Source organism: Aedes aegypti, chromosome 1 (assembly GCF_002204515.2).
Source record: "Aedes aegypti strain LVP_AGWG chromosome 1, AaegL5.0 Primary Assembly, whole genome shotgun sequence".
Taxonomy (NCBI): domain Eukaryota; kingdom Metazoa; phylum Arthropoda; class Insecta; order Diptera; family Culicidae; genus Aedes; species Aedes aegypti.
Window position 1 is genome coordinate 162,058,254 of NC_035107.1, and position 24,015 is coordinate 162,082,268.

Below are 24,015 nucleotides of genomic sequence, written 5' to 3' on the forward strand. Positions count from 1 at the left end.
CTTTAAACACTAAGCTAAGAAGCATGCTCTGTCCCAGTGGGGACGTAATGACAAGAAGAAGGAGCTGATGACTCAAACTGATCAAAATATAATGTATTCGGTCACATACTGTACAATATCTGTTGTTTGTACGTGAGTGAGTAATAGTTGAATTACATGACTAACGAAATATTCAGGAATACAATTTATGGTTTCACAATCCATTTTGTTTCGCCACAATTCGTAAATTGCAGCTTTGCATCCATGTGCTCTTGACTAATGTATGCAGAGGGCTAGCTACACCTCTTCTGGTTTTACAATTAAATCTCTGCCTGAAACGTGACGTTCTTTGTTTCCCGTCCAACTTCCGTATCTTCAACGAAGCGCTTCTCGCGTATCGAAACTGGCGGCTTGCCTTGAAAAGTCTCTATGCACAAGCACAATGCAGTGATGTCCGATGTGCACCTATTTCAGAACAAGTTAAACGCACTATTTAGGGGTGACTCATTCGCGTATTACCTGGTTCGTTTTATAGTATTCATTGAATCGAACTCTATCTGATTGTTTGAAATTCAATGTCTGTTAGAACAATTGTAAATGCTTACTTACATAACGAACCAATTGCATACGGCCAATGTTTGGTTTATAAAGGAAAGCTTGACATTTTATACACGCTATTCATAACTATAGTTCTAATATCACAGCACTTTTTTCATCTCTGCTAATCCATACTACTAAAACTAGTTCAGTTGCCTACCCACGTTATGTGCTCATTGTAACGTGCCTATGAATAATTTCAGTTTCTGTTGCAGTTGGTCGATCGAAAGTATAGTTCACAGTGAAGGATGTAGGCTGTGGTTAGTTCTGGTCATAATGCACTTTGAAAAATAATTAAAATTAATTGTGGTCTGATTTATATGTGACATAAGCAATTCGTAACATACCCTTTTTCATGCAGTGGCAACTATATTGTCACCAACAATTGATATTTTTTCCTTTCAACATTTTTTTAACAGTTTGGTAGATCTTAAGTTTGTTATCATTTTATATTTTTATAAACCAATATACATATGAATTGATATTGATATTAGAACAATTTTTACGTTACCAATTACCAATACTTTTTTATTGCTTATAACACTGCGGAACACGTTTTTGTCTCAAGCACCAAAATACCGCTATTTACTCAATTAAGGGTTGCTAAATCCAATGCCGTTATATTATAGCACGTCTAGTTTTTGAGATATTGGCTGTTGAAAATGCAAAAATTGACTAATTAAGCCAACTTGCATGCAAGTTTGCCGACTTGTAAGGTAATTTATCTGCCTAATTTGACACAGAATTTAAACTTTATGTGTATAACAATACTTACCAATGAAGTTTGTAGTATTTTCGATGCGGAAATGAGTTTTTTCGATGATTTCAAAAAGTGTTGTATTTTTCCATATAAGAGAAACGAAGAATTTTGTATGGAGACAGCAAGCATGTTGAAAAAATCGGTTTTATATGAATTTAATTGCGAAATTTCAACCAAATTATATGCAAATTGAAAGTTCAGATCCTATTTTGCATACTTGGTGGATTAGATTACAAAAAAGTTTGATAAATTATACTTTAAATTTTATGTAAACATCAATAAAACCGATGTTTTATACAACTATGGCGACCTGTAGCTAAAAATTGTGACGTGTTGGAATATTTCTGAGAATGGCATCAGACTCAGCAACCCCAAAACTACTAGAGACACATAATTTAATCCTTGAGACACGCAAAAAAGTCTTTTTTTTACGCTGTGTAATCAATTGATGTCAAATGAGAATTCTATATCGGTTTATATGTGACTAGTTCGATTTTTTTTAAACCAGATTTTTTTTCAATTGAACTAAAACAGGAAGAGGAATGGTATATCTTCTAAACAGGTCAATCAATCATGTTCTAATTGATACAGGTGAACCTCGGATACTAGAATGACCATCAGTCAAGAATTCATATATTTTTCTAAACAACATCAACAATTTATTTTCTTTTTTGTTCCGTACTCCATCATTCAATGTAGTATGGATTGATTCCTCACTTGATTTGCTCGGCCTTATAAGGGGTTAATTGATTATACTAAATCAACTACCAACTAATTCAGATTTAATCATAAATAATCAACGATGATAATGCTCACTATGCCCCATCTGCTCACTTCGCCCCACTTCGATATTTTATCTGGCATTCTCTACTTATGCATTCAAACCGTAAGCTTCTAGGTCGTTTCTGAAACGTAACAAACCATACTAGAGGGTAGTTATATTTATCACAAATATGTCACAACCAAAAGCAACGAATGATGCACCGGGTGTGTAAATGCGACGACAGCATCGTGTACTGTACATACACGATACACCGCTTTGACCAAGTGTGTGGTCCTTAGCCAAGCAAAGCTATCATTTATCAAATTTGTTGCCAGCAGTGACCACACTGTACTCGGCGTTGTTACACAAAAAAGTGGAACATTTCAAGGATGTTGCCAAAATGTAAACCGTACATTACGTGTCTTGTTTGATTTTCGGTGTTTTTGATATTTTTGTAGCATTTTAAATAAAACTGGTAATAAAATCCTTGAACATAGCCACCTGTTTAAACCCTTTTCGTTAGATGTTTGTAAACCTTTGTAAACCATATTTTTTAATTACTAAATCTATCTATTCCTAAAAGCTAAATTTCAGAAGAACATCCGTTCAAATAAAATTTTAAACTGAAAATGATGTTGATGCATTACGAGCAAAAACTTCTATGAAATTATAAGTTTCATATTAATAAACACGATGAAATTTTATGAGTGAAAATGCTATTAAATTACGTCACATATCTAATTGGTCGAATCCAGTCTAAACAGTTCATTTGGACAAGTCTTAATTAACAAAGTTTCATGTAGTTCTAGAGGGTTCTGCCAATCCCTCCGACGAGTTGGTGGGAACCGCATCATAATGAATATGTGATAAAATATTACAAACAAAACACACAATGTTACGTTGTGTGGAGACTCCTGTGTGCTTCAACTGTAAAATAAAAATACTGATAAAGCCTACGCTTCAACTGCGCAGCATCCTACACTATCAATTACACTAGTCAACAACATTGCTCTTTGGTCGTTTGCAATAGATTCAATAAATTTTGGCATGCTCATGTCGAATCTTTTCTCGGATTGTTTCGTAACACTTACAATATAAAGGCAAAATGTACTGTGTGGTAAAAGTAGGCATTGAATAAATGTCGTTCAAAGCTCCAATGTACAAATGTTTATAGTGATGCCGTTTTTCAACATTTCCTGCCCATTTTCGTATGGTCAACATAAGCGCCAATACGACCAAGATGCACTTCCTTCATTGCTATGATTTTTTTACACGGCTACTTTGTTGTAGTAAAAGTTTGTCAAAAAATAACATGTAGGCTGCATGACCGTACGGTTAGTGCCGTCAGGCAGTTAACGGCATCGTGTCAAGGAGCATTCCCGCGTCAGATCGCAAACCTTTTTGTGAATAATGTCACCGGGCGTTGGACGCTGGTTCTTTTTCTAGTGTGGTGTTTTCTTCAAAGCACAAATAGTCCACTGAAAGCAGTATCGTATCGTTTTTTTTACAAATTTCGGTAAACAATCACCTGTATTAACCCTAGTAAAAATGATCAAAGTGGTCGAAATGTGCTAAGTTTGCACCTACTAACATAATAGCGGGAATCGTGAGCTGCTCAAAAAGCAAAAAACATGACAGCTACCAATATGCTATCTACAAAGTACACGGTTACTACGCAACGCAAACAAACGTAACGTTCTGTAGTGTTGTTTGGTTAGTTTAGCGTAAAAACCAGGTTACTAAGTATCCTAAAGTTCAACAAACGACTTGTTTGATCGCAAGTTTAGTTTAGGTTTAAGGTTCAATCATTCCAAATTCATACAGCTTCACCACACATGTCACTTATTATGAACCTTTTTCAGAAAGTTTTAGAATAATTTAGAATATAGAATAACATATTTAATAAAATAATTTACATAATTTACACTTTCATTAAATTGGAATTCCGCATATGCCCTTCTACTGCCGTTTTACAATGAAGTCACGATTCATAATCATAAGGTTTACATAGAACATGAGCGTAAAATGGAAGTATAAGACTTTATTCAACGTGAGTTCATCCACTTAATTTCCAACCTAATTTCAACAAAAAAAAATCAGCTCTTTTACGTATTCAACCCCTCCTATCAGAGTCTAAATGAAGAGAATAAAAAAAGTTGATTTGAATATTGTACCTTTCAATTTCGCCCTTATTCCTTATTTCTCATCGGAATATAAGCAATTAGGACGGAATTAAAAGGTACTTAAAAGGTTCTCAAATCAAGTTGTTTGATTCTCTTTATTGAGATTCGACTCACACAGAGCGTTAAAATGGCTTTCTCGCTTTCACAATCAAATGCTTTTTTCAAACTAAAATCAAACCTTATCAATCTAAAAATATGCAATTAGGGCGAAATTAAAAGGTACAATACTCTTTTTTAATTCTCCTTAAAAAAATAAGGTTGACAAAAATCTTATTGAAATTTCTTAAGATGCCCAGATAGCCGTAGCGCTATTCAGCAAGACCATCATGAGCGTCGTTGGTTCGAATTCTACTGATCGAGGATTTTTTCGGGTTGGAAATGTTCTCAACTTCTCAGGGCATATAGTATCTTCGTACCTGCCACACGATTTACACATGTAAAAATGGTCAAATGAATTTCTGAAGAAATCTTCTGGGCAATACCTGAATGGAGCTTTGGGCAAATACTTGAGTTAATTTCTTTGAATCTCCTGGAGAAAATCATAAAAGCATAGCATAACATAGACTGACTGTACATGTCAATGGTTGCTACACCGTGATTGATCCGAACTGGTAAGAATTTCACTTCGATCCAATTGAATAAGGAATGGGATTTTCCGCATATTCTCGAAGTGCAATTTTAACAGCTCTCATATTATTGATCAATAACGGCGCCGGCCAAGTCCTTACAGTCAGTTAGGAAGGGGAAGGAACGTTGTAATGATCATTGCTTCTAGAAACCAAGAATATCTCTGCATATCCTCAATCATCACGGGAAAGGTGTGGTTAGAGGGAGGGAAAAGATATGGGAGTCACCTTTGGTCGGTGATGCGATCCATGGATAAGGAGGGAAAATGCCTTTACTTAAAACTAAATTTGCATTTTTGTATCACAGTAAAAATATATTGAAAGAAATTATAAAAAAAGCCGACATTCATAATATCGAACTATTCAAAGGTGATTTTTAGTAATGACGAAAACAGAATGGTTTGTGTATTTTAAAATTGTATGTAACAGAAATAAGGGTATTGTCGACACATGTAATAACAAACCATTCGAAGTATGTTTGAAAAAAAAAAATAAAACAAAAAATATCTTACGTCGACGTAAATTATTCAAAGGTTGTTTTTAGCAATGACGAAAACATAAAGGTATATCAAATTTAAATTAAACACGAAAAAGTCGACACTTGTAGTGACGAACCATTCAAAGCTTGTTTGAAAATAACATAAAAGTAACTATGCAACGATGAAAATGAATTATCATGAGCATGAAACGATCTCACCAGTAGTTCATCCTTGGCTGAACACGAAGCTTTTCGCACTTGAACAACATAAATTGAACACGATTGGATTTAATCCGTCGCTCGTCCCTCCGGAACATGCAACCGAATGAAACGACCACGCAATACTCTGAAACTCCTGGAGAAAATCATAAAAATACATAAAGTAATACGAGTAGTAATATTTATCGTAATGTTACGGAAAAGTTAAAAATAAACTCTTGAAAATATCCTTAGAGAAATATCTGGTTGGATTACCTATGGAATCTGTACAGATAATGTTCATCTCTTGGTTGTTTTTCGGTTTCTGCTTTTTGTTTCCTGTGGTCTAACATTTTGGTCTTTATTTTCTGGAACGTGGTATCTTAGGTTTATATTTTTCAAACACTTAGTCGCTACCAGCCCAGCATATGGCAGTTGCATTCACTACATTTTTGTACTATGCCACTAACTCAATTTTGAGGTAACGGGTTTTAGGTTGCCTTCGCTCTCTGACACTCAATCTGGGACATATCCCATACATTTGATTCGATTTTCTCCATACAAACTTCTAGCTCGTTGAATGAAAAGGTTTCGCTCTTACTTTCACAGTAGCTTCTGAGGCAATTAACGAATGGTTTTTACATTTTTTTATACAAAGGAGCCACCTAATTCAGAATAAGTACCTAATTCTACAAAAAATAAGAAGTAGGGTTTTACTCTTATATTTGCATAAAAATTTATTTTGTTATACCAAAAATTTTAGCTACGGTCTGTTTCTCAAAACTTGTTCGTTTTACAAAAATTCTGAAAACAAATTCAAAAACTGTGACTCGAAACCTATTAAATCGATTGCAAATGGTCGCAGTAAGCGCTCGGCAATTCGTTGCGGCGATTCCTGATAAATAATGACGAAGCAACCTCAATATTTAATGCAATGCAAAGGGTTTTTCATATTTCTGTTAATCACGAGTTGGTCTGTTGTGAGCCAATTTTAGCTACCTACTACATATTATCAATCACTGTGGTATGTTTATTGATTAAACATTCAAGTATGTTTGAGTCAATAATAGCAACTTGTGTTCTGAATATAGAACGTCAATTGTAATTGGCTTTCTTTCTCGACATTGACATTTACTACTTTATTCGTTCTTATATTTAGCAAGTTGACGGGGTTGGTGGTCTGATGGCTACGCGCACGCCTTTCTTACGCCTGATATATAAGCAGTCTGCTAACCACAAAAGCAAACCTTTCTGCCATGCCTTTCCCCCAATCCATACACTCCCGCATGAACTGACGTGGATGCAGTGGAATATACGGTCTATGTGGGAGTCAGTTCAATGCATCATCAATTCCTCCCCCTTCCCCTCATTGGTCTGCATTCTGACGTGGCAGGTGCCATTGTTGCCTAAAAATAGAAGATCACCAGCACTTATACACTGAGGATGCCTGTTAGTCCCAAGCAGTCATTCGGTTGGTTCCTTGTGTAAGTGCAGCTGATCTGGCGATACTGGAGTGCATCCACGGGCGGCCAATCAAGCTCAAGCTCAAGCTTTATTCGTTCTTATATTTAGCAAGCTGGTAAAATTTTCGATTGTACAAAAATGAGTGAACAAAACGTCCAGTCCTCTGCGGCCATCAGAATGAACAGTGGATAATCCCACATTTAAGGACATTTAATGCACTTTCGTTCATCAAAAGTGTACGACGCGACGGCTCAATTCGCCAGATTTTCCATACCAGTCATTCTTATCATAAAATGATAAATCAATACCAACTCTAAATGTTTGTGTATCGGAACGTATTCCGCCTCCGTGGATTTTTTTATATTTTGTACATAAACTATTGCGACCAATCTATTTGTACTTTCTTACCAATATATGTGTAGTTTGTTACAGTCGATATTCCTCGCAGTCGACATTGGTCGCAAGAATAGATTCTAATTTAAAGTTTCTGCTATTTATACCCGTCGAAGAATGTAAGTATACTCTTCAAAGACGTGCCCTTTGATTAACCAAAATTTCTGGCAATTGAGCTTTTTTTTTTTTTTTTCCTTTTCTCTCTTTTGGCACAGACCAAGTTGATCCATTTAGCCAGGTGTTGTCAAGTTTAAATTAGTCAAGTGACAAAAAGAAACCGCGTAAAAAGCATAATGATTTTATCTTTGTTGTCGCAATTAAAGTGATTTCCAAAAAAAACACATCGAATCAGGTAAATTAAAATAAATTTTCTCTACGTAATTAAACAATTAGTTCAAACACTTATTTTTATTTCTTCTAAAAATTTGGTAATTTGTTTGTACTCTGTGTAAGACTTTGATTTAGCTATTTCAATTATATCTGTTTTATTGATCAATATCTGGTATTTATTACGAATTCTATTGTATTTTGTGCATTTGAATAGGATATGGGATAGGTCTTCAACAACATTACAAGATTCACATAATGAGGATGGAACTAAACTCCAGCTATGTAGTCTCTCTTTAGTGGCAGTATGTAGTGATCTAATTCTAGAAAGTCTAACAATATCTACTGTGTTAAATGACATTTTGTAAAACCACGGTTTAGTGCTAACAGAATTCATAATTTTAAAATGTTGAATACCTTTCTCTTCTGATATAAATCTATATCTACTATTCCAATCCTCTAAAATTGATTTTTTACAAGCAAGTATGGTGTCACCCAATGTCAAACCAAAAGGAAGAATTGATTGTTTATTTAAACTAAGTTTTGCTGCTGTATCCGCACGTTCATTCCCTAAAATACCTATATGACTAGGTATCCACTGAACAATAACTTTGATGATATCTGATTTACATAAAAAATTATAAATTTCGTTTACAATATAATTTTCTAACTGCCTACCATTTAAAATCATTTGACATCCACTTTTAGAATCGGTAAGAATACATATTTTCTTTTCACCTTTCAGATAAGCGTATTTGATAGCTTCCAGTATTCCTATTAGTTCTGCATTAGCTATTGAAAAAAGAGGATTTAATTTATGGCTAACTGATATTAACATTTGAGAATCATAAAAACCACATCCTACACCTTCACTAGTTTTAGTTCCGTCAGTGTAAATTTTATAAAAATCGGAATAATTATCTAAAATAATCTGAGTGGCAATGGATTTTAAAACTTTTTTGTTAGTGTTGTTTTTCGAATTTGTTTTTAAATTAATCTGGATCTCTAACTGATTTGTATCAAAATTTGGAATTGCATTATTCATAGCACAAAGTTGAACTAATAGGAAATTATTTAAGGTAGCATTATTTTCCAGAAAAGTTAAGTGTTTGAAATCTCTGTCTGACGAAATAATTGATGATAATGTTTCAACCAATGGGCTATTTCTAAAATATAGGGTTTTAGTCGTTTCTTTAAGTGCTAGTATGTTAGCTCTCAAGTCTACGGGTATCTCTCCGGTTTCCGCTAACACAACATGATTAGGAGTTGATTTTAATAATCGCAATGACAACCTGAGACCTATATTTTGGGCAACTTGGAGTCTATTTAAATCTGTTTTACAAGCAGAACCATATATAGAAATACCGTAATCTATGTGAGATCTTACCAATGATTTATTAATTTGAAGCATTACTTGTGGGTGCGCACCACCGTTTTTCTTACTGATCATTTTAAGAACATTTGTTTTTCTCCTGATTTTAAACACTGTTTCTGTAATATGTTTTTTAAAACTTAATTTATGGTCAATCCATATACCAAGATATTTCTGATATGGTTCTGTTTTAATGTTATTATTATCTATTTTAATGTTAAGATTATCTTGAAATTTGTTGGTAAAGCATATTGTAGTTGATTTTTCCGGATTTACTTTTAATTTTAATTTGGATAGAGTAGTTTGAACTTTATCAAGGATGTTGTTCATTTTTGACGTAGCTTCTGAAATATTTCTGGCTATTATTAATATTGCAAAATCATCAGCAAATTGAAAGAATATTACATCATTATCTGCCAATTGATGTATTTCTGCAGTATATAAATTAAATAACAATGGTGATAAAGGGCACCCTTGAGGGAGCCCTTTATTAGTAATAGCTGAAATTTCTATTCCGTTTTGTAAAGTGATAGTGGCTTTCCTTTCTTTAAGATAAAAGTACACCCAGTCTACAAGGTCAGAAGCTATTCCTGTAGAAGCTAATTAGGCAATTGAGCTATAATTTTTGAAATTAAATTCATAGATAAAGTAAACTTCTGTGAAAATACTTAACTCATAAGCTATAATAATTTTACAGGGTGTCTATCCATCTGGGAAAAGTAGAAAAACCGGAAATTCCAAATGACCGAGGAAAATACGTAAAATTACAGAACACACGGGAAGCTATGCATTCCAAACATAAATTGGTTACAATTTTAAGATCGCAATTATAAAATTATGCCAGAAGATGCACGACTGCCCTACAATTCTCGATTTGCATCATAATTTACTTTTGGTCAAGAGAAAAACAGTTGGCAGATCTTTTTTTCAATTCTACTAATTTATTGTGAGATTATTTGTCAATTTCTGGCTATAGGATATTGCGCAGATTCAAAAGAGATCTAACGAATCGTTATTGATATGATTCCTTAAATATTCTTGATGAGCTTGATAGATTTCTATTATGATTCACGGCAAATATATTTTATTTTCGACGGTATATTTTCGACAAAAAATCTCTCCTCTCTCTCCAGAGTTTTACCAAATCAAGAATTTCTCTAAGAACCAGACATAGGCGATGTCCAACGCATAATTTAGAAGGCATTTGTAGAAGGGAATTAGCTGTCTGCAGTCTAGATTTAAATCTGTTGATTGGAAATTTTTAATATATGTAATTCAAAAAATTCTCAAAAACTGCTTTAAATTCTAGGGGACGCAAAGCACTCTCAAAGTTATAAATTATAAGATTTAATCTTATTTATAACCTGATCTAATTGTAACTTAATCAAACTTTCAATTCCGACAATTTATAAAAGTTTACTAAAACACATTAATGAATGTTTGCCCTTAACTGGCATATACCAGATTTGCTAGTATGTCCGAAACATAGTTTTGGGAACTTGTGACCAGAAGACACAGTGTGTTTGTTTGACAAATTGAGACATGAATTTGCGAAAAAATACGCGTTCTAGTGAGACTCGAACTCACTTACTAAAACAACCTTGAAATCGTTATAATTTTAAACCCATATAGGGTCGATGTTCCCTTAATAGACAGTCCCATGTAGTCGCACTAGTGGCTTTTTACGGCCGTTTTGCTATAAATTGTTACAAAATATGTTTAGGCATGAAGCTCAGGAGCTGTTTATCTGAATACCATTGATACACAGCTTGATTTTGTTCAAAACAGTATCGAAATAATTAGTTTTGCTTAAAATTTGAGCTCCCTTGTATATGCGCAAGGGAGCTCAAATTTTAAGCAAAACTAATTATTTCGTACACACCTATTTTTCCTATACTTTTTTCCTAACTTTTTTTTATTATACATAATAATTGATGAATTAGGAACTTTATTCACATCAAACCGAAGCTTTTGATCCACACTTTGTAGAAAAAATATAAAAGTTTTGAAAAAATACGGTTTTGATTAGTATTTTGCCAACGTCGTGATGTTAGTGCTACTATAGGAACAGAAATAAGAAATAGTGTTACTATAGACACATGTATTCCTATAGTGGCACAAGCAATAATAAATTCAAACATAAGAGTTTTCGTAGTTTTCATATTTTTCCCACAAATCTAAGATAAAAAGCTTTCAGATGATGTAAAAATAATGACACTAGCGTTATTTTACGATTTTATACGAATATTTGTTCTTAGCTATGCGGCTATTTGTGCATCGACACTATGAGTGTATAGCACTACTGTAGTGCACATGCATTGAAAATGTGTCAACGAAACATATTCATATTTGGTGTAACAAACAATTTTAGAGAGAAAGATATTAAATTACCAAATTTCTTTTCATTTACTTTCAGATTATGCTCCCTGACAATAACCCGTCTGTCGTTGCTCACCCCACTGCCGCCCGATCTCACATCTCTGTCGCTAGCAGTCAAAATGCAGAGTTCTAAGCGTACGCTTCGTTCACACGAGATTCCAGTACCCCAATCGTTGAGCACCGGCTATGGCAGTACCATCAGTAGCGGAAATATGAGTGGTAGTGCGCCAGGTGTTGTTGGTCAAGGAGGTCAGCTCAATTCACCTCCCTTATTGGAAACAGAACTTGATCTCCACTTCAGTCTACAATATCCTCACTTTATCAAACGGGATGGCAATAGACTGTTGATTTTGCTACAGCGACGAAAGAAGTATAAAACTCGTACTATATTGGGTTACAAAACACTAGCTGAAGGTGTGATTCGCATGGATGCAGTTTTACAAAAATCTATGGACATGACGGTAGAACTCAACGGGTCTGGGAAAGCAGGTCGTCAGGGGCTTACGATAGCCACTCTACGTGCCACACAGGTCTCTTCCATTCCAGTGGATCAAGACAATAAAAACAACAACAGTCTCTTAGTTACGGATCGCGTCAATGAGTATTCTGATGAGGATGAAGAGCAGGAATTTAGTTCAGGAGACGATAATGACGACGGTTTATCCGGATATGCAGCGAAAAGGAATTATGCTGGAAAGCGAGATCCATACAAGAAATTTGATCGTGGTGACAACGATGGCGACGGAGATGATGGGAATTTGCTACCTTCAAATCAAGTGGATAGTGATAGCGATTTTGAAAACTTAGGGAAAGAAAAAGGATCTCGTGCTAAAATGAGTCGGGTATGTATTTGAAGTGTTTGAACCCTGTTAATTTCTCAAGACTGAAATCGATTATTGCATCCACAGCAACGAAATTTTAAACAACGCATCATATCATTATTAAAGCGGTTCAAAGTTCCTGACGAACTGGAAGGGGATGTACCGGAACGTGGGCAATCTTTGCGGGGCAAACGAGATTTAGACGCATTGTTCCAAGAATTAGAATCCTTATCTTGTGGAGAAGGTGATGATTCCGGCCAGGACATGGATAGTGTATCAATTGGATCAACGCCGAAACCATCATTGAGACCATTTTTCGAAAATCCGAAGCCAACACTACAACATCAACAATCTGCTGTTCAACTAAGTACGCTACAGAAAAGTACCAGAGGTAACTGATTAAAGTTGTTATATTTACAACATACATTTTGCTTATGTCAGTCGTCGAATCGTTGCTTAGATAGATTTATTTTTTGGTTGCAGAGTGCAAACACTTTGTTTTGGTTGTATTTATTAAAGTGTATGTCTTCGTGAAAATCAATTAAGGGGTTTTACAGCATGACTCACTTGTATGTGTGTTTCAGGAAGTCATGCAGCTGTTATAGACTGCAGATAATGGTTAAACAGGCCTCAAAATTTAAAAATAACAACATTGAAAAGCCAGTTTTGTTTGTTCTGTCTACATATATTTGATTATCTAAGCCTATCATCCAATATTGTAGTAAAGCATCCTCGAAATACCGGAATATCTCCGGGAATGTTCTTGCCAACAACTGAAGTGCATATGTGATAAAATTCAAAAAATAAAATATTCAGGTCCACTGTGCATAAATATGATACACAAAAAAATCTCTACCAAAAATAATCTATGTAAATTTGATTTTAGGGAGAAAAAATACCATAAGTGCACTATTACCGGCTCATGTTCCAGTACTCCGCCCACACAGATAACAGATAAGTGTAGTCAAAGTGAATTTGTTAACTATAACCGCAAGCTTACTGTGGGCAACCTTTTATGTCTTTATTCAGCTAACCTTATTTTGATTCTTCCCCATTACCCCGAATGCCATTATCCCGGTTTCCAAATCTCCGAACGACCCATAACCCCGAATGACATTACCCCTAATTCCGATATCATGCGGAAATGTCATAAATATTATCATGTCAAGGTATTTGTAAATTCGGGAAAATAGCATTCGGGGTAATGGTACATTCGGCATTCGGGATGATGGCATTCGGGGTAATGGGGTAGAATCGAACCTTGTGCGGTGAAAGTCCCTGGCCACGATCACAGGGTTTGACGGTGCCAAAGTAGAAGGTGCACCATAATAATACCCGTCTGTGAAACATATCACCTTCCCAATACTTTGGCACACCTCCAACGGTTCATGATTTATCATGAAACGGAGGATCTGTTAATATGTTTCGGCATATTATCAGGTCCTCTTCGAACGGAGGGACCGCCAGGGCTCATTAGTTACTTATAGTGCTGGTTGTTGATGTTTCAGTTCGTTTACACGAGCTGTAGCATCCTTTGTACTAATCAGCAATGGTGGTTAAGTTTCGAAGCTAACGTGTGATCAATCGTTTTATAGTGCAACATAAGAATGGATGTTTGGTGGAACTGTGCGTCACACTCGTCGTTATTAAATTTAGTTATTGTGAAGGTGCTAATAGTGATTTTATAATAAAATCTATGGTGATGAAAATTTTAAAATGAAAGTGGAAGTGATTCTGATAGTTTTGTTAAAAATATAATAATAATGATGTGAACTCTACTAATTTAATAATGGCCATAATACATTGTGCAATTCAGAGAAATGAATATAAACTTCATTGCCTAGTTCTTCAAACGTGCATGATAAAAGTTATAATAATGACAGTGAGTGCAGAAGAATGGATCGAAGTGATTTTTTTTACTGTAACTTTCTTTATCATAGTGCTAAATCGTAGTTTGAAAAGTAATGACTCTACAGCAACAAAATTAATGATACATTTAAATTGAATATCTTTTAATTACTTAGTAATGCTAACAGATGATAAATGGTGATAACAATGAATTTATATGAAAATGGTGTGATGTGAAAAGTGATAAAATGGAAAGTATATCTGAAGTGTATTACGAAAGTTGAGTGATAATCGGTGATATACGTGATAGTGTCGAAAATAAAAGTGACGATAGTGAGTGATGAAATGAAATGGGGAATGAGGATCTTTTAATAAAACTATTTCGTTCTTCACTCTAACCACTCTAGTAGCATTTCAGGCCTTATCATAGTTTGATAGTAGTCTAAACTTCTTCTTCTTCTTTCTGGCGTTACGTCCCAACTGGGACAAAGCCTGCTTCTCAGATTCTTATGAGCACTTCCACAGTTATTAACTGAGAGCTATCTTTGCCGATTGACCATTTTTGCATGTGTATATCGTGTGGCAGGTACGAAGATACTCTATGCCCTGGGAATCGAGAAAATTTCCTTTACGAAAAGATCCTCGACCAGCGGGATTCGAACCCACGACCCTCAGCATGGTCATGCTGAATAGCTGCGCGTTTACCGCTACGGCTATCTGGGCCCCTAGTAGTCTAAACTACTAGACTGCAAAACTACGGCAAGGGCTGATTGCTGCTAGCGTACACAGTTACCATTTGAGCAACATTGCTTAGGAACGTCTGTGTGATGAACGCAATAGAGGCTTATAAAAGCAAATGCTGGGAAGGAGCTTAGGGCAGATTAAGAGTGCCAGTACTACCCCTATCGCTACCGACAAAAAAAAAGAATCGAACCTTGTGCGGTGAAAGTTCCCATACAAAATTGAGTCAAAGTGATTATTTTGTTTTTGTTTTGTAATGTCACTTCAAAATCTTAGGAAGCGTATTCAACAAATACTTTTTATAACACAAAATCAAAAAAATACCGGATTGCCAGTTACATCAAAATAATAATGCCTTAAATTTCGGCAACACTGGACATTTTCGACACTATTCGACTAATAATTATTAACAGTTAACTGAAAAAACTATGTGAGGGACAACCCAATGTCCTATAGAACTCTACGCGCAGCGTGAGGGGTCCAAACGCACGTAGGTGACATTCTGATCGATTCTGAGTTAGGTATACTAAAACGTTTTACTGTTTTCAAGCTTCCCAACGATATTTTCAAGTTATTTTTTCGTTCAATAGAAAATATAACATAATTCATTGAAGATTGGCTTGCTAGGTCCATAAATTTTTTATGGAATGAAAAATTGCTGAAAAAACTTCATCGGTTTCCTCAAAACTAAGTTGTTGTCACTTACACAACCCCCTCATTTGTATATCGTTCCACTCCATAACTATTGAGGAACAAAGGAGCGAGGGTTTTTGATACATTTCTCGTAGTTAAGGCTCAAGAATCCATCAGTCAATCATCAAAAATTAAAAACCAGTTATTTTGTACAAATTTAAAGTGATCCTCAAGAAAATCTATCACTGCGTTTCAGATAGCAATTACAATGCAATGATAGATTTTATAGAGCATTGCTTCAATTTTGAGCAGAAAAACTGGTTTTTGAAAAAATGTGGTAGGGATTGCTCATCAAACCTTCCGGTCCGCCTCATAGTTACGTACTATTTGGTGCTGGGTGTAGTTCTTGTTTTTCCAGCTGTATTGAAAAGCATGAGCCATAGTCTTTGGCATACTATCGGATCTATCTTTAGCAGAAAAGAACCGAAATGTCTATCGACGACCGGTGATTGCTAGCAGATATAGTGGAGAGCTTGTCTTGAAACGTTCATCGCTTCAAGCTAGTTGAAAAACTGAATACACTGATTACCTGTCGATCAGAGCCGAACTAGGCATAGATCGTATACATACATCTGAATCTACATGTCTCCGATGTATTACATCGTTCCAGGTGGGAGTTATCTGATATGTGAATATGGTACCATAACAGAATTTTCCATCTGAACGAAGTGATAAATCATAATATTCCGCAAACTGTATCACACATCTACAGAATGTATTGCGTGAAGTTAAGACACAGCAGAGTATTGGGTACATAGGACCAAGTCCCTGCCGGGTGGCGCGAAACTTATGAGCGATAGACAATAGAATCAACAACACTGCCATAAAGGATAGTAAGCATGTGACTATTGTCGAAACTATGATTAGGAGGCAAATCAACATCCCAAGATCAAATTTTTGTTACAACCCAATGTAGGTAACACTGTTTGCCGATTGGTGCCGCAGAAACAAGCTAATTATTAGCGTAGAGAAATGTCAGGTGATCACTTTTCACCGCAAGATGCATCCAATTGTTTTTCACTACGAAATTGATGGGATCATTCTCAACAGAGTTGATCATGTGACTGACTTAGGGGTTCAGCTTGATGAGAAAATGTCGTTTGAGCTGCATCGTTCTGCAATCATCTCAAAAGCAACGCGTCAGCTAGGCTTTATTTCCAAGGTTGCCAAGGATTTTTCAGACCCGCACTGCTGGAAATCATTGTATTGTTCCCCGGTACGCCCTATCTTGGAAAATGCATCCGTCGTTTGGCATCCGCACCAACTCACGTGGAGTCTAAGAATTGAACGGATTCAAAAGAGGTTCATTCGTTTGGCACTAAGAAACTTGCCATGGAGGGACCCCGATAACCTGCCACCGTATCCGGATAGATGCCGACTCCTGGGACTAGAAACATTGGATCGACGAAGAAAGGTACAGCAATCGTTGCTTATAGCGAAGTTGCTAAATGGCGAAGTCGATGCTCCAGAACTGCTTAGTTTGCTAGAATTTCGTGTTCCTAACCGAGTTCTCCGGAGTACAACACTGCTCCAATCAAGTTTCCATCGCACCGTATTTGGATACAACGAACCCATCTCAGCGTGCATCCGAGCATTCTCGGCTGTCGAAGAGTTTTTCGAGTTCGATGAACCGACGAGGCATTTTGCTAATAGAATACGATCTGTAGTTCAGTAATCTGTGTTAAGTGTATGTTATGTTCAAGTTTTTATTCATTAAGACTAATTTGTCAGATGGATTATTTTAAATACAAATACAAATACAAATACAAATTAGGCTGTAGAAATGATAAATATCTGATCACTTAGGAACCTTGCAACAGGTAATAAATGCTCGTAGTCTGTTTTCTTCGAATACACATGTATAAATTGTTAAAATTGCCGAATCATACGCGGAATTTGTTAAACGGATCATGAAATTAGGACTGAAATCATAATGATGATAGATTATCAACTTTCCTTTCGTCTTGCTATTTGTTACCGTTAGAATCACCAAACTGATTGGTTTCCCACTACTTACACCAATACAACAGCACGAAAACTGAAGTATTATAATCGCGCGTTGGAACTTTCAATATCCATATATTACATCAATAGTGAATTCTTGTATGTAGCCAGTATAAATAACAGAATCATCAACTTCTTGAACATTCTTTAACTGAAAACAGGATGCTTGTTTTATCAAACATGCTCAATCTGCACCTAAAATCTCGGATCCAAATAGTTTTTTAAATAAAAATTGTGTCTAAATAAAACGTGTAGGCCAACAAAACATAATTGAGTAGGAGTTTACAAGTTACTTAGCACATGAAAAGCAGTTTAAATTAATCTATTACTAGATCAACACTAATGCTCACATTTTTATATTCTCATTTCATCATGGTCCTCATTGCTCGAGCGGAGACGAACACCCTGGAGATGGAAAAAATCGACAGCGTTACGATAAGGAAACGTAACAGATGAGAAACTATCGATACATTTATCAATTATAAAACCCCGTTTTAATGTTAACACTTTGTTTCTGTTTTTTCTGTTTTTTTCGTTTCAGCAATCAAATAACCTAACCAACTCTACTATCTTTTCATTTCTTCTTCGTTATACTTATAGTCCTTCTGGCACTGAACCGAGTGGTGCGCCTTCCGCTTTCTTACTGGTGCTGTTTTTCCTGTACATTTGGCATAGTGTCGGAGGTGGTGTACTGTATTTGCTATACAACGCGCTACTTTCGATATTGTGCTTGGCGTGTGGGGAAGCAGTACTAGTAGTGAAGCGGAGGGCGCCATTCGGTTTAGTGCCAGAGGGACTATATCTATTTAATGTATCTGAAGCTTGTGGGACCGCTTTAATTCCGGCGCCTGCTTGTGGAAGATCCCGGTGTGCTAAACGGTATAGGACATGTTAACGGGGGAGGCTTGGTAGGTCCTCACCCAGCCCGTGTCTAGATGGGCGGATAATTGTCTGCCAGGGTGTGGATTGAGCAATTACAATTACAATTACAAAAACTGGTTTTGAAAAATTGTAAAACGATGATGGTTACTTTCCTCTCAAAAAAAACAACGCAAATAAATCGACCAAAATACAAACTACATATCTACACTGAGAGTTCATCGTAGCATTTTTAGATAACTTGTAAATCCATCCGTTTGTTTAGTAACAACAAGCTACATAGTTGATTACCAATGGCTTTAGGGCAAGATTATAAATTAAGCGAGAATCATCATATTTTACTTCTTCGCAAAATGCTTTCGTCGAAATAGACGCTGGTATTATCGTACCATCACTGCACCAGTACTCGCTCATATTCCAGTACTCCGTTCAAATTGCAAAAAGACAAGTTTAAACAAAGTAAAAATGAAGAGAATAGACATTAGCCATTTAAAATTAACATATTAAAGCATGCTGTGAACAATTTTTTTGTATTTACTCAAGTTATCGTACTTTTCAATCTCTTGAGCGAGCTATTGGAACATGAGCGGGTACTGACTGTGAATCATTTATTATTGGTTTATTTTGTTTAAAAAAAACTCATTCGTGTCAGACAATACTTTTCAGCAAAACAATGTATTCCTCATAATTTACATCGTTTTCTTATATCATGTTTTTCGAAAATAAATAAAAAACAACAACATCCTTTGGCAGATACGCGTATTTCGATCTCAACTCTTCTACAAAACACTAGTAGAATTAAGGGGAATATTTTGTAAAGCGAGCCGATTTATATGGCTCGTCTGCAGTCACTGTCGAACATAGTAGGCATGCATATTTCAGAGGTCACCTGTCGACTACCATAGTAATCCTGTCACATAGAGTGACATCTGTCGAAAAACTCGAGTGACAGGGTCGTGTCGAGCGAAATTTTTAGTCGACAGTGACTCCAGTCGAGTCGTTTTTAATCGACTCGACTTATAAAATAGAGCCCTAAACGGTATAGTACTATATTTGGGTTTCATTTATTTAAAACTTTTTCAATAAATAGTGCGATAATTTATTATCATGTTTTTCGACCCAGTTTTATTTTTATCAGTTTTTAAACTTTGACATGCATACGCAAAAACATTCAATTTCGTCAGATCTCCTATAAAACACTGTTACAAACTTACCTCAAACTATAATCACAGACAAACAGACGTAACACTCTCATCATTATCCATCGACTACCTTCTAAACGGTAGATTCAAATATATTGTAGGTGGCCAATCCACCACCCGCAGCGCTTGCATCGTGTTTGTTCGCGTTTGACGTTTACACACTACCGCCATCTGTTGGCCCATCGGCCAAACACACCGATTTTAGCATTGGGCGTACATGTTCTCTCGACTATGATTTTGATCGTGATTTGTTCTAAGTGTTGCGTATGTTTGTCTGTACCATAATGTTCAGTTTACAATAAATCACATTTGTCAATTGATCTTATCTACATGAATGAGGTGCCTATCTGCACTATCACTCAGTAACAAACTCATACATTCTTTGGCTTAGGTTTGTTATAACATTTTTCGACTTGCTTTATAACATTTGCACGAAAAACACAACCATTAACAAAAAAAGGTTTTCCTCCTTGATAGGATCATTTGATGCTCTTTCTGAAATATAAACTTTACTTTTTCAAATATTGTATTTTTAACATTGCCTGAAAAACGATACATAATAGTGAATAATTTACAGGACATTCATTTAATTTTCCAACCTGTCTGTCTAAGAAAACATAACAAAACGTGTCTGGTTATGTTGACGATTGAAACTTATGTGGTATAGAGAACGGTGAGAAGAATGCTTAAACTATATAATTTTATGTATTAACATTCTGCTAGGTCTAGTGTAACCCATATAAATCATAACTGTTAAGGTTGAACAGCTTGGAATCTATTACATTTCAATGTGTTACCCTAACTTCAAAGACATAACAGTGCAATTTCTATTTTAGTCTTTACCAGAAAGCTTATACTTAGAACACGCACAAGTCTGCTAACTTTGAATTCCTTGCTGTTTCACCTTAGAGATAAATTTTTAGTGCTAGAAAGACCCTACAGTTGCTAAGTTACATTCTCTTTTTTTTTGTAATAGGATTTCAAATGGGTACCGGTTTCCCCCGTTGGTTTGACCACATTTAATCTGAACACTTTTCAATTTGTACCCCGCTAGTTTCAGATTAAAAATAGTTCAAACGTCATTAAGCTCACTTCAAATGAACCATAGAGACTCTCGTTTGGACGTGTAATTACAGTGATGTGAATCAAAAATATTAAAACTTCAAAAAACTGACAAACTCGTCACATAATAACCATCACAATGTAGTTTATTTGATCCTCGTCGCCACTTGTATGACCTGCATATAAAGACTGAAATAGTATGCTAATCTGTTCACAGTCCGGAAAATTTCTGTACTGTACCTTAAGCATCAAATATTCATAACACTGAAATCCTGATAGGTGTAATCAAGTAAAAGTTACCTAGATCATAAGATACAGTAAAGCGTACTATCAAAAAAGGTAAACCCAACATTTTACTAGGCTGAAGCTTATCGATCGAAATCAAGGTTTATTTCATCTTTATGAGCGTTTTCTTCTTTAAAGTAACGATGGATTGCTTTCATTTTTATTCCATTTAATAATTTATCTAATCCTTAAATGCTTTGAATAAATTACATTCTGAATATTACAGTTCGTTTATTCATGAATGTTGTGAACTATATTTATTTGAAAATCGAGTAGAAATAATATCTTTTAGCTATGTTTCAAATGACTTTGAATATATTTTTACAATTTTATTATTACAATTTAAAATCATACGGGTGAAAAGTTTGCAAATGGCCCAACAAGTACTTTTGTCATCTCTTTGAAGCTTTGAAAAAAATCACGCCCCGACATATGGCGGAGTGACCAGTTATCAAAGGTTCATCGTACACCTGTCCCTTTCCGCGCACTTTGTAGTTGTCCCTTAAATACTTGCTTCTATATTCCACTCATATTCTATCATACGCATAAACTATTCGTTCATAGCAATCGCTAGAACCAGATACGGATAAGAAACCGTTTTCCTACGCATCAATTCTTCTATTATTATAGCACGCCATTCTTTACGCGTAATAAATAGGTAGTCTGCTAATCAAAAGCAAGCCTCTTTGTCATACATTTATCTAACCCTATACTGTATATCCGGTCTACTGTGGACCAGCTTTAAATGCAACATAAATTCCTCCCCCTTCCTCTCAATGGTCTGCATTCTTACGTGACAGGCGCGATTGCTGCCTGATAATGTAAGATCACCCACTTTTATACACTGAGGGTATCTGTTAGTACCGAGCAACAATCTGGTTGGTTCCTTGTGCAGCTGATCTGGCGATACTGGAGTAGCAACCACGAGCGGCCAATCAAGCTCAATTCTGCCCATTAGACAAGTCTGATAGGGTCACTAGGGGCAGCTTGGGCCACCTAAGGAAAGGGTGTTGAAAAGCAAAACAATACAATACAAATTTATCTTTTCATATGATTGATTCATTATTTTACACTGCATTTTATAAAAAAAGGTTACCCGGAATTTTCTTGGAAATATTTATTTACGAAAAAACATTATTTTTTGTGTCGTTCTACACTATACTGGGCAAAATGGTCCCCCTACGGGGCAGTATGAGCCACCTTATTAAATCTGATGATCTTGAGTGGAAATATTTTCTTGGAAGACATTATACATTATAGAAGAAGACAATATGTAACAATATGTAAGAATTTTGTACAAAAACTTAATGAAAGTCTGATTTGAATCATGGAATTGCATATTCTACTGACAGTACAATTAATCATGATTCTTAGAGCATCACTTTGCGAACATTGACATTTATATAACTTTAACCAGTTATAAAATTTTGGTATTCCGCAGAATAATACGCGGCGGCGATATTGCAATAAAAGTGCAAAAATGATATGCTTTCTTAATCTATTTTTGTAAAAAGGTAGCTTTAAATAGTTTTGAGCATATTGTCCCGTTCCGACATGTAAATATAATTCTGTTTTTAATGAAAATTGTTTCAAAATCTATACAATTTTGTGCACAAAATGCCTATCGAAAGTAGAAGCACGATCCGATGGGAAAAAATCTCAATACAATAGACAAACTTTTACAATTTCGGTAGTAGCGGCAAATTTTTATATTTTTCGTGAATTTGTGAAGTATACAAACTGAATTTTGCACGATTTTCACAGTGGTAGATAGTTGAAACATCCTTTATGAGGTTTAAGGCTATTGGCGTCTAAGTATGTTTTTCAAGTTCAAATAAAAGGAGGTCCATATTGCCCCGTATGACGATATTGCCCCGTCTACTCCTACTATAAGATAAGATTCTCTTGAAATTTCAGCATCTTTTCTCTCACACAAAGTCGAGTTCAAATGTTATTTTCAGTGAGTTAAATCAAGAATATTTGGTCGTACAAAATGTGCTTCTCACAAAACTCTTGAAAAACGTTGAAACAAAATACATTTTGATCCTTTTACATTCTTCTCAATGATATCTTTTGTAACATAATATAATTATGTTTCTCTTGCAGTTTAGGGGTCGTCCACAAAAAAGTGTTCAATTCCGGTCTATTTCAGACCTTCAACTTTATTTTGGTTGATACTGCTTCCCCAAAACATTAATGTATACAGTGAAACCTCCATGAGTCGATGTTCCATGACTCGATAGCGACTCATAGAACCATACTAAAATCCATATTTCATGATTATTATGATGATCCCCTCAAATAGGTTTCCAAAGCATTTCTGTTCCATGAGTCGATGGTCCCTTCAGATATCGACTCATGGAGGTTTGACTGTACATAGTTCGTCATACCTTGCATTTATCATAGTTATCAAAAATGCATCGCTAGTGAATACGTTGTAACACGAACCATTTTTAAAACTTTATCGTATAACAAACTATTCATCTTACATTGTTGAATGTAATTTCCCTATAATCATAAATATTGTTGCATGGCTTGTTATGTTTGTTTTCTTCTTCATTTCTTATTCGTTTTTACAGATTTTATGCCTGAAAAGAAAACCATTTTAGAGAAGCGTGACTCACTCGTCGAAAAGAAAAGCAATGCAGTAATAATTGCCAATAATCTTAATAACAGTATGAACAACAATATCAGTAATAACAACCATACTAGCAATTACAGTAACAGTCTAAGTAACAGCCAAGGTTTGTAGCATTTTTGTTATAATACTATAATACTGTCATTTCTGTCTTTGCCTATTGTTCTTCACACATCTATTTTTAGTGTTTTATCTCGATATAATGTATTCAAGATATATAGTTAGTCTGTGCAATTTTCTCTTTGTCTTAAATTGTAGCTTGTCCAGTTTCCTTTTTCTTTTGTGAATTATTTCCATGCATACCTATACTGAAAAATAATAAA

The 24,015-nt window shown here is 35.3% G+C and overlaps 1 protein-coding gene across 4 annotated transcripts in view; it reads left to right on the plus strand.

Moving 5' to 3' along the window:
- The window catches only part of LOC5578696 (phosphofurin acidic cluster sorting protein 2), a 94,676-nt gene that overhangs the window by 46,440 nt on the left and 24,221 nt on the right, over positions 1-24,015 (plus strand). For 3 of the 4 annotated variants that reach the window (XM_001657045.2, XM_021852872.1, XM_021852881.1), the window contains 3 exons: positions 11,557-12,361; positions 12,428-12,731; positions 23,634-23,798. In XM_001657045.2, the coding sequence (XP_001657095.2) occupies positions 11,557-12,361; positions 12,428-12,731; positions 23,634-23,798 (1,274 nt within the window). The remainder of the gene's footprint in view (positions 1-11,556; positions 12,362-12,427; positions 12,732-23,633; positions 23,799-24,015) is intronic. The other variant, XM_021852887.1, reaches the window with a different exon arrangement.